Raw genomic sequence first — 12,059 nt, 5'->3', positions numbered from 1 at the left:
CTTAAAATAGCCTTTTAGTTTAAAGCTCAAGATGAATACAGCAACATTCAGTGAAGTGAGTTATTTTGATGTTTTAGGTTCAGTCTTTTAATAGGAAATGGCCTTCAGAAGATGAAGGGTTGGAAATGCTATCCTGGGAAATGCTTCTGGTTGTTATTGTAAAGCATCTTCTTTCATGCGTTAATACACAGACTACATGTATATGTAGAAATTTCTTCTGTGGGAGTTAAAATACTGATTTCTTTTTTTTCCCATGTCTAATATTTTTATATACAGGTTTGTTCCAGAGTTGGAAAAATTAGAATAATATATTTTATCCATGTTTGGAAAAAGATAGTTGCTACAGACAAGGAGGATTTATAGCGGTATTGCAAAAAGATGAGTATGTTAAAACCAAGTGGACTTAAGGCTCCTTCCAAGACCCTCAAGCATGGAAGTACCTTGCTGAAAACACCTGCATCTGTTGCAGCTGGTAAGGAATAGTTAAATAACTTTTCCCTTACTCATCTTTTAACAAAAAGTACCTTGAAAGCTATGAGTATGCACTATTTTTACTATTTACTCCAAGATATTTTTGCTTGTATTGCTGATGCAACAAAAATTCTGTGTACTACATGCAAAAACAATGAAGTTACTAATTGGATGTGATCAAATGGTTTTCCTTGGAAAAAACTTGTCATGATAAAAAAAAAATGTTTGGGTAGTTTTTGAGGTAAGACTTTTAATCTTTACAAGATTTTTACCAAAACTTGTGTTAAATTAATTCAGTGTTTCTGTCCTTAGATTTTGAATTATGGTATTCCAGAGATTACAGTGTTTTCATAAGTAAGAAAACTTGGGATTGTGCTCTTCCTTTTAGATATCATGCTGTTCCAAATGCTTGTTACATTGAAACTAAGTAATGATGCTCTCTGGAATATTCATGTATTTTCTTTCTATTGTGTTTGATTCCAGCTCCGGCAGAAAAAGCAGCTTCCAGTGACAAGACCTCAAGCACAACCACTGCAGATGCACATGAAGAGTTTGTGGATGATTTCAGAGTTGGGGAGCGCGTTTGGGTCAATGGAAATAAACCTGGCTTTATTCAATTCCTTGGTGAAACGCAGTTTGCTCCAGGACAGTGGGCAGGGATTGTTCTAGATGAACCAATTGGTAAGAATGATGGCTCTGTGGCTGGAGTTCGCTATTTCCAGTGTGAACCCTTGAGGGGAATATTTACAAGACCATCAAAATTGACAAGAAAAGTGCTGACAGAAGATGAAGCCAATGGTACACAGACAGCTCACGCTTCTAGAGCTACATCACCAACTTCCACATCAGCTGCTAGTATGGTCTCTTCATCTGCTGCACTTCCCCCTTCAGGAATTCCGCAGAAAACTTCACCACTTGCTGCTAAGGAACATTCAACTCCTCCTCAGATTAGCAATCTTTCAAAAACTGCAAGTGAATCTGTATCAAATCTCTCTGAAGCCGGATCACTAAAGAAAGGAGAAAGGGAGCTCAAAATTGGAGATCGAGTTCTGGTAAGATTCCCCTGCTGCCTCTGTGACTGCTCTTGATTGATTGATAAACTGTAACTTCTCCTGATATTCAAAACTTTTCTACTGTTTCCTTGGTCAAGATAACGTAAATTTATGCTCTGGCTTTCTTTTTATTGAGCGTCTTCTGTAGACAAGTTCTTCACGTGCAGTTTTGCACACTGTAGGAAGATCTTTGCATTACCAAGATAAAATGGTTAATTTGGCAGTTTTTAATCTATTATGTTTTGCCAGTGTTTAAAAAAGACATTTGGTCTTTTGTAGCTTATCTTTCTATAACCTGAAGAGCTACAGTCATGCTAAATAAAACCCGAGCTTGTAAGATTTCCATGCAGCTCTTTTGCCCTGTTCAGGGCCGTGTCTTTAGAAAACTAACAGTTCAATAATTGATTGTTCCCCTGAGTAGTGATAGGCAGCAACAGAAGCAGTCACATAATGCCACCGATCACCCAGGAATTACGTGTTCTGTTGGTGATGTGCCATGTTACTTGGCTGCCCTTCCTAAATTCAGAACCATAAATGCTTCTGCTGAGTATCATTTCACTCTTTTAAAAGGGAGTTAAGTTTTGTTAGTTTCAATGTTTTTTTTTTAAATTAGGTGGTATACCTTTTCTGTTTGGATCAATGTAATGGAGCATGGGTCATTTTTGATAACTGATTTGACATGCACCTACTAAGAAAAGTGGGAAATTTTGCCTTGAAACACTAGCCTTTGCTTGAAAAGGCAGTAGAAAGCTGGTGATACATTGTTTATGTTGTATTCTTTATTTAAAGGCTGTGTATGTAGCCTTCAGATATAACTAGAGTGATATTTGTATGTCCACCAGATCTATGATCCCTGTAACAGAGATCTGCTTTTAAGTTTGAATTACTTGCACGTGTCATTAAGCTGAAGAATTGTATTACTATTGTTTTGATACAATCTCTTTTTATTTACAATATAATTTTAAAAATTTCCATTAGGTAAAAAACCAGGACAGGAATGAATGCTCTGGTATAGGAAGCATTCCTGGGTTTATCGTAAGAATGTTGTGTTGCAAAAACCTCATGGATTTTATTGTTTGTCCTGCACTGCCTCACCAGATAATGATTCTGTAGTGAAGGTGGATTGATTTTCTTTTTTTTATTATTATTTTTCTAAGGAAGAATTTGACTCCTCTTTCTGTTCAAAGAGAGCTTAAAACATAAGGCCAAGTTGAAGAAAGTGCGAGGGAGACTGAGGTGAAGTGAGGGCAGGGTTTGGCTGACAGCTAGTGTTGGGCTGAGATGTGTTTTCTTGGAGTGGCAATGGAAACAAAGATTTACCGTTTATCCCTAGCTATTTCTGTCAGAGACTAGAGCCCTGTCATCTTCCAGGCAGCGTCGCTTTTTTAACCATTCGTTTGCCTTTCTCTCAAGGATCTTTGTGAGATCTTCTGGGTTGTCCTCTTTGGGTGGGAAAATTCTCTGATGCCTATGGAGGCGTCACTCTAACTTTCCTGTAGCTTATTAGGGCAAATTACAGAAGAAGCATATGCTAAGTGCCGCAGTTTGATAGTAATAAGGTCCCAAATTCTGTTTGTTAAGTAGAACAGGTTAAGCTTAGTATTTCATCTTCCCTACTTCCTCTGTTTGCCTTAAGTCTTCCTGTTGAATCATCAAATTGTAGTTTGAGGTTTTGGGACAATTCCTAGCACAGCATGTCGGTGATGCATGTCTGTAATTTATACGCCCGTATAGGACAGTGTACCCACAGGAATATGAATGTTAAAGGGACAGGATTCTTGTCTGCTGTTTTTTAACCCTTTTGGGTGCCATGCTAATTTTTTGTAGTAGATCCCAGACTCTGCTGATGTCATGGCTAATAACAATTCAGATGTAAATATGTGAAATCACCAGGTTAGTGCAAGTAATAGTAAACTTGGCTGAATAATCCATTCACCTGTTAATTTTTTTTTTTTTTTCTCTGCCACTGGACTCCTGTCCAGCACTATAGACTGTAGAATTGAGCTATTACTGTGTAATTGCTGGAAACTGTCCTCAGAGCCTACAGCTCGCACTGGTTGTTGCGAAAGACCTGCCTGTCACCTACGGTAGCTTGCCTAGCCATTCCATCTCCGTCAAAGGTACAAATGTAACTGGACTGCTCCATGCCATTTGTTTTTTATTTATACTGACAGCAGTAACTTTTCAGTAATATGTTACAGAAGAGGATGAGAGGCTTGATGGAATTTAAGTCCCGCTTCAGCACCGAATTTCCCCTCTAAGTGACAATGTAGCATCATACACCTGAGAGATGCTCCAGTCTGACCGTACCGTTGCAGAACTTTAGCGACTAAATGCTGCCCTTACACATCAGTTCTTGCAGGTTGGACCGACTGCTATTGAATGCTTTCTGAAGGTTCTCAATAATAGCAATGCTGTGATGATTATGGATATCTGGGGAAAACAACTGCTTAAAATCGCGTCTTGAAAACGGTGAGCCTCCAGCAGTGTGGAATTGCAGTTCAGCAGAACAATGAATTCATGATAGACAAAAGCTCATTTGGGAGTCTTATTAAAATGCTTAACTGGAAAAGTATGTCCTTAAGGGCAAATTCATAGGTGGGTGAGACACAGCTCGTCAGCTAAGATTACATTCCAGAATGGACTTCAGATGTGGCTCAACTCTGTTGATCTTGGTGTGTGATCTTAGGGTGTGGAGTGTTAGACTGGAGTATTTCAATCTGTTAAATTTTTCCCTCTGACTTTGATTTTCAAATGTACTTAATAGGAGTTACCTTGAATTGATCAGTTCAATTTTTTTGTTGTTGTTGTTGGCAACTGGCTGTTTTGGGATGATACTGTCAACAAAAAAGGCAAAAATCCTGCATCTTCTTTTCTGCCTGATCTGGGTTATCAAGAAAAGAGAGGCCATTCTGACAACTGTTTAAATGCCAGAGAAATGCATTTACAAATTCACATCTCAACTGGGCTTCTTTTTTGCATTACAAATGGAAATTTGTCGGAAGTTTGTTGAACCTTAAGTGTTGGGTTCAAAGCATTTCAGGCTTGACAAACTGACATTTCCCAACAGCTAAGCTTTGTTGGAACATTTTTCGGTTGCTACTGAGATGTTAGCAGTATTCCTCTACTGAAAAGAAGCTGTAAACTCTTCACAGTTGCTTCTGCACTCTGTCACAGCAAACTACTGTGTCAGGTGTTCATCGCCAGTGGTGTTGGGATGAGGTAGTTTGATTAAAGGCTGATAAAGAAATCTTGAAGAGATGATTAAAGCTGTAGTATATGGTTTGTATTCTTTTGTGTAGATAGAAAAAATATCTTAATCTTATTTGTTTGATCTCTAGTTTCACCGGTCTTTTGTGCACTTAAAGTTCGAATTGCCTAATGCTACACGGTCCCACGTGTAGAGTCTAACTAAACTTCTATGGGAGAGCCGATGTCTTTAAAAAATACATAGGAAATAAAGGAAGCTTCCAATGTATGTATCTATTTCTGATTTATTTGGATACAAAGACAGGTGCCCTGTAGAATCTTTCAGATAAATTCAGATAATTCAGATAAAATTAGAAAGAATATTGGTTAAATACAAACTAAGGGTTTGGGGCACTCATTCAAATACTTATCAGAGAAGGAATTCCGCTGCAAAAAGGAAGTGGAGTTGTGAGGTGGTTGATTCTCAAATGCAGGCTTGCTCAGAGTATCTCATGTGAGGTTGTGCTGAACTGTGCATTAGATGTGGAGATGAAAAGGGGAAGTTTAGACTGGACGTTAGGAAGCGTTTCTTTAGCGAGAGGGTGGTCAAACATTGGAACAGGCTTCCCAGAGAGGTGGTCAATGCCCAAAGCCTGTCAGTTATGTGATATGTCAACTGAGTTGTGTTCCTGTGGATGACTGCAGAAAAATACTTGTAGTAGATTTTTCTTTTTTTTCCCCCTCTCCATTTGAAAAAGACATATTCCAGGCTCTTAAATCAAGTTGTAAACATCAGAAAAATAGCTCATGGTAGACATCAATGTCCGTAAAGGAAATAGAATAATCGTGGAGAAATTCACGTTGTCCTGTTTTCTTAGAAGTTCTCTTTCTTGAGGTTCTGGAGGAGTCAAAGCAAATCAAATGCAAATCAAACTAAGTGAAGTGAATACACGAGCTGAAGTATTATACCCCAAAATGGATATTCCAGTGCAAAAAGAGAGGTCCTTTAGATTTCTGTAGCTTATTGCTTTTCAAAGACGATTAGGTTAAAACAGCAAACAAGCCCTCTGCTGTCTTGGAAATCTCTGATAAGAAGTCTGTCTCCCTCAAAGCCCGGTATATCTGAGCCACGTTCAGCAAGCATGTACATTAACTGCCTAGTTGACTTGAAGCTGAGCAGTAATTTTCCTTTCACTAACAAGTATTTGGAAATATTTCATGTTAATACGTAGAAATGTTGAAAATATGGGGAGATAAAGTACGTATTTAAGAGAATTGTGGTTTCTGATATGTAACTACTTATTCAGCTTTTCATTTGTTGCATTGATGTATAACCTTTACTGGAAAAAATAATATAGCTGAACCAAAGAAAAAGTTATTAATGCAAAAGGTCGTTCAAATGGCTCTGTATTAACCATAATTTCCATTCTTAACGTCTGAAGTGTGTTTCTGGAATCTGGATGTGATTTAGTTGTCTGGGCAGCCTGATCTCCTATTTGGGGATTGCTGTAAAGAAGGAAATGTTGATGTGGCAATCTGCGCTTCCTTCATTGCGCTCGTCCAGCCTTTACTGGGTTAACGACAGAGTGCAAGGTCTTTAATGCACTTGTCCTTGACTTGCCTGATGAAAATTAGGCTACAGTTTCAGCATTTTGAACTTTGTGTGAATAAGAATTCCTATGCAAAAAGTGATCCCTTCTTGTGGCAGTGGAAGTGGTGTCCCCAGGTACTAAACCAGGTGGGGGAAGAATAGCTGAAAACTAATTCAGAAAACAAATTACTTTCAGGCTAAGCCAGTTTCTGTTTCCTGTTTGAGCTGCAGCCAGAGAACCTGTTTGCCCTGGTACTGCAAACACTTATGGTTTCTTAAGAGCTCAATGCAAAGTTGATTTAAAAAACAAACAAACAATCAAAACCCCCTGAACTAACCAACCAAACAACCCCAACTTGTTGGAATAAAAGGGGGGAAACCTGCTTTGTGTGACAACCGTTACACCTACCAAAAGTTGAAGCAGCTTTGAGAGCATTTTAGGCTTTTTCCTGGAGGGACCAGATGCTGTATTTAAAATAAATAAATAAAAAATAAAAAATCTTATCAACCTAAGGGGCCTTAGCCTTCTCAAGGGATTAAAGTGCTTTCATTCATTTAACCAGTTACAGCTTCTTCACGGTCTGCCAAATCTGATGCTTCTGGAGCTGAGCTGTAAAGCTGGAACTTGGGCCTCCGTCCATATGTTCACGGAAGGTTACAGCCTAGATTTACAGGCAGATGCTGATGTGGCCTTTTTGCAAAGTTATTCCCTACGCATGAGTAACATCTAATTTCTTCTTATTGTCTGTTTTGCACTGCTCGCTGTAAGTTATTTCTTGCTTCTTTGTTTCTTACTAAGTTCTTCAGTGATGTAATAGACAAAGACTGATAGGAGATTATTGTCAGATTTGTTTCCACCCATGTAACCTATCTTCAAGTAAACATGACGTAAGTCTGTCAGCTGATTAAATTCCAGGGCACTTAAAAGCAACAAAGAGGGAAAGAAACTTCACGTGTGGAGAGTAGTTTCTCCCTTTAGAAATAATCCTGCATTGACCATGTTGTATTTTTAAGTTTTCCATTTTCTAGTTTCTGTAACATTCTAATGCACTTTTGAGCTTAGTCTATTTAAAAATCTATAATAGTCAGTATTTAACTGTTGGAAAAACAGTATTACCAGTTAGAAAATTGTTAGAAAAACAGTATTTAACTGGTAGAAAATTCATTGGCGTTGTTACAGTTAAAGCAATGCAAAAATGTCTTGCCACAATGCATGTGAGGATAGAAAAGGAAGAAAAATTTGGAAGCTGAGAACATGTGATTGTTGTGTGCTCTGCTGGGGCTGTCCTCTCCTTTAGTCTGACTGCAAACGTGCCGCAATGTTTAACACCTCAATCACGCTTTTGCTTTATCCTTAAGCTGAGTTGACTGTAAGGTATTTTGACGGCTTTGTCATGTTAAGTCAAGGATGAAAGTAATTCTTATATTTATGTATGTATATCGAGATACAGTATTTTGGATACTGTAAAGTATAATGCAGATGAGTGTGTGAAGTGGTTGCCGCAGCATGAAACATATCTGAGAATATAGCTGAAGGACAGAGGGTATCCAAAGGCTTTGTCTGTAATTCATTAGCTGGGTGTGATTTGCTCTGTGCAAACTGCAGCTTGCTTTTAATCTTACTTTGAAGCATTTTTCAGGACATATTGTTACCTATCTGCTCACAGATAAATAAGACGTTATATTTATCTTATTGCAGCAAGGTGTGAGTTGTGTCTGAGTCATTTTGTTTTGGCAACTTCTTCTTTAACTTAAAATTGCATGTGAGTTACTGGGATATAATCGCAGCAATAGGTGATTTCTCCACTGGCTTAGTTAATAGGGTTTGGGTTTTGGGGTTTTTTTTGTGTGTGTGTGGACTCCCTGTTTCCCTTCCCCTCCCCCTGCCTTCCCAAGGGGAATGATATCCAGGAACATGTTGTTCTTGCTCGTTTCAATACAGGATGGGCGAAAGAACAATTTATTTATTTACTTATTTTAGTCTTTACCTTTGCTTTTTTTTTTTTTTTATGTGGTGACAAATTCACGTGTGGCTTTCGTAGTATGGAATTGCTGTTTGTTTTTGTATTGCTTCCTTTGTGACTGAGTTGACTGAATTGAACCTTGATAGCACATCATTTTTAATTATTAAACTATTTTCTTCTGGAAGCGGAGGGTTGTGTGATAGCACTGTGTGTGAGTCTCTTATTGCACATTAGCTCCTTTGCCCACTTTGGCCTTGCTTTTGAACTTGCTAGTCAACTGCAGTCAAATTGGGTAGAAATACAGAGGTTTCAAAAATAAGTTCTTACAAGTTTCATGGAAACAGACAGCCTGATAGAAGGTAGAGAACCTAACCACCAATTTTGGAAAAGCTGCAATTCGCCTTTGCAGATTTTTGCACATCAGAGAATTCACATGATCAAGGTTTGTCTAAATACTGTTCCCATCAATAGAAGTAGCTGGAGTCACTCTTGCATTTTTAGATAGCGCAGTCACTCAAACGTAGTATCTAATGCCACAGGAAAACTGACGTTTTTAATCCTGCTGTTCGCAGAATTGCGGGTTTGAAAAATCTGAATTAGGGAGTCCAGTTTAAAGTTTAGTAGACACTCTAGCACTCTTCCAGTCATGCCTCGATGAAGTGTTGGATGTTATGCAGATATTTCTAGAAGGAAATAGGATAATCTGAAGGTAGACTGTCTAATATAAAGAAAAAAAAAAAAAGACAGGCAAAAACTGACAGAGGAACCAGATGTTGACAAATGAAAATGTGGCAGTTTTGTCAAACATGTTTTACTTCCTTCTTTGAAACTGTAGTGTGTTTGTGTGGTGGGATTTTTTTTTTTATTTTGAATACTGTCTAGCAGTCACACTTCAAAATTAGCATTGGACTCTATTGATACATTTAAGAGATGGGCAATGGATGGCAAACACCCATCCCTCCCACCCCCAAAAATAATAAATAAAGTGCCTGTCTTGGTGCCACCATTGGACATTGGATATGGTCACTAGTGTGGTTTTTCTTTAGCTAATCTGGTGCTAAGACTATTCAGCGCTTTGATCCATGCTCTGGAAGGAATTGTAAATCATTCCCAATGAAATCTCCAGTCAGAGGGGTAAACAGCAATGTGCATGGAGCGGTCCAGAGGGACTTGTTTCATCTCCAGCAGGCCAAGCTGTTGGCTGTATTTTGCATTTAACGGCAGCGTTTCTAAGCCAAAAAGCGAGAGTGTAGGCTGCATAACAGCCGTGGGCAGCTGTCTGCTGGAGGGACTAGTGACTGAGGAAGATCCAGGAGCTAAAGGTGCTGAAGAGGAGTTTGTGGATTGATGTGGCAGAAGGATTGATGAAAATACACAGTGCTCTGTGCAGTGCTGACCGTGCTTTTTGGTCAGTACTCAAATACTCTATGTAGTTGTGTCCTTAGTTACTTCAAAAGCCCCTTGGAAACGTTGGCGAGAACTCAGAACACAGCTGCAAAATGACTCAAGCGAAAGTATCTTCCAATAAAAGATTTGAAGAACTCAATCTGTTTAATTTACAAAGGGAAAAATTGAGGTGTCTTGCTTAAAACGTGTTCCTGCATGGTGAATGCCAGTTGCTGAAGAGCTCTGTAATCTTCTAAAATAAAAGCATAATGAGAGTCAGTGGCTAGAAGCCACAGTCAAATTTGTTTTATTTCAAATTTAAATATGTTTTTAACAATGGAGTGATTAACTATGAAAATAGACTGTCAGTGGAAGCATGTTTTCTGATGGATATCAGCTCTGATCTAAAAACATCAACACATACGGCTTAGCCCAGTGTAGTTACAGGGTTAATTACACATGTAACTGGGTGAAATGTAAAGACCTGTTTCAGGAGAGCCAGAGGAGATGATCTGATGGTTCCTTCTGCCCTTGGATGGGTGAACAAATCGGTTAAATAAAATTACTTTTGCCAGCTGAAAACGGTTCCTCTGAATTTTAAGAAAGAAGATTCTGATGAGTAGATCCCAGGATTACAGTGGTTTATTTGTTTCCTACTCCTACTTACCTTTGGCAATGCAGGTCTGCAAAGGTCCTCGCAGTTTGACGTGTTCATCCCAGTGTGCTTTAATCAGGAAGTTTTTAACTGCGTCAGGTTTACAAACCCATTTTGCTACTTCACTTTACATTGCAGCAAGTTAATGGAAGCTTAGTTATAATTTGACAAATAGAATTTAATCACTTTTCCCATGTGTTTGACATAACACTAGTGAATTCCAAGCAAATTTCCTCACCTCACAATGACCCGTAGCCTAACCTAGATTCTCTGGCTTATTATTGCTTTGCATTTTACAGCTTGACTATATTGAGTGTGATAACTGACTAAAAAAAGGTCTGGCAGTTCTTTTCTCTGATCTATTATTTAGTGACCTGCCTTAGCATGAATGAAGGTCATGGAAAACTGTCTTCGTGGTAGTGATGCCCCATTTTTTCCATATAACTTTTAGAAACTTTTTAATAAACTTTTTTCCTGTTTGGTTTAGAAACTGGACTTTTTTTTTAGTCCTTCATGCACTACTGGGAAATAGATCCGCTGGCAAATGCAACTAGTTTTTTGGGTTTGTTTTGTTCGGTTTTTTAAATTTAATTTTATTTTTACATTTTCTGCTATAAGTTTAATAAAAAAATAATTTTTATGTAATTCTGTACTAAATGCTATAATTCTGTAAGTACAATTCTTTTTTCATATTGGTATATAAAGTTTAGTGTAATCACGTCTTAATCTGTTTTTCCCCTTTAGAACACTGTAAGTCTGTATATGTACAGCAACTTTTATGCATAGAAAAGCCTTTACCGTACTGTGGTGTACAGTTGCGTTTCCCATTGTACTACCAAGGGAACAAGTGATAATTTTCCTAAGTGCTTTCAAGGTAGGTGTGTTGTCACATGCAGAGTATTTAATTGCAGCTGCAGATAAATATATTATTTGAGGCAGGTGTCTGTCAATGACTGTAAGTCTTCAGTAGATTCAGGCTTCATAGAGCAATGCTGACCCTGTCTTTAAAGCTGAAGACTTTTGCTTAGAATTGAGCAAAACTGCATATATAGACTTTTGTCGATGCTGTGAGCAGTTTACTGCCACAGTGTACTCAGATTCCTACTATTGGTAAGGATACACATTTCAATATTTGCGGAAAGCAGAGATGTAGTAGCCGGTTATTCAAAGAAGCTTGACTAGGTTTGGAAAAAACAAAAATTCCTTGGCGTTCTTCCTTGCATCTTGTTTTAAAATAACCCTGGTACCATGGTTACAAGACTAGGCACATTGCTGTTTCTCTTGGGGATCTCATATTGCGCATCCCCATATGTTCTCGGGATATGAATTCCTCCATTTGCTCCCTCCCACCGGGCCTTGGGTTGCAGTCCCAGCACATCCGCTGTGATCACTGTCGCACACCCAATGGGCGCTGGTTGTTGCCAAAGCTTTTCTGCTGGGTTGTGTCTCCCGCTTTGTGATTTGGATGCAATTTCTTCACAGTAAATGCCATACTTTTTTTTTTTTTTTTTTTACCTAGATGTGGAAAACGAGCAGGGCCAAGGTATGAAACAAAAAGGAATGAATATTCTGCATCCAGGTTTAATCTGTATTATCCTGGAGCCTGGTGTTCCTTACCTAGAGGGTTATTTACAGATTGAGCTGGAGGGAACAGATTGCAACAGTTTTTCCCGTCTCTGGGAGTCTTCGCATCTAGTTACCCTTTTCCACTACAGTGCTTAGGACACCCTTACCTTGCATATCGCATTTAC

The 12,059-nt window shown here is 38.5% G+C and overlaps 1 protein-coding gene across 2 annotated transcripts in view; it reads left to right on the top strand.

The window, feature by feature from the left end:
- The first annotated feature begins 275 nt into the window (after window positions 1-275).
- The window catches only part of CLIP1 (CAP-GLY domain containing linker protein 1), a 58,949-nt gene continuing 47,165 nt past the window's right edge, over window positions 276-12,059 (top strand). The window contains exons 1-2 of one of the 2 annotated variants that reach the window (XM_009880293.1): window positions 276-472; window positions 955-1,523. In XM_009880293.1, coding sequence (XP_009878595.1) covers window positions 379-472; window positions 955-1,523 — 663 coding nt within the window. In that variant the 5' untranslated portion in view covers window positions 276-378. The remainder of the gene's footprint in view (window positions 473-954; window positions 1,524-12,059) is intronic. The other variant, XM_009880292.1, reaches the window with a different exon arrangement.

The sequence above is a fragment of the Charadrius vociferus genome, unplaced genomic scaffold (assembly GCF_000708025.1).
Source record: "Charadrius vociferus isolate BGI_N301 unplaced genomic scaffold, ASM70802v2 scaffold332, whole genome shotgun sequence".
Taxonomy (NCBI): domain Eukaryota; kingdom Metazoa; phylum Chordata; class Aves; order Charadriiformes; family Charadriidae; genus Charadrius; species Charadrius vociferus.
Note: the sequence above shows the minus strand (reverse complement) of the source record. Positions and strands in the feature narration are given on the sequence as shown.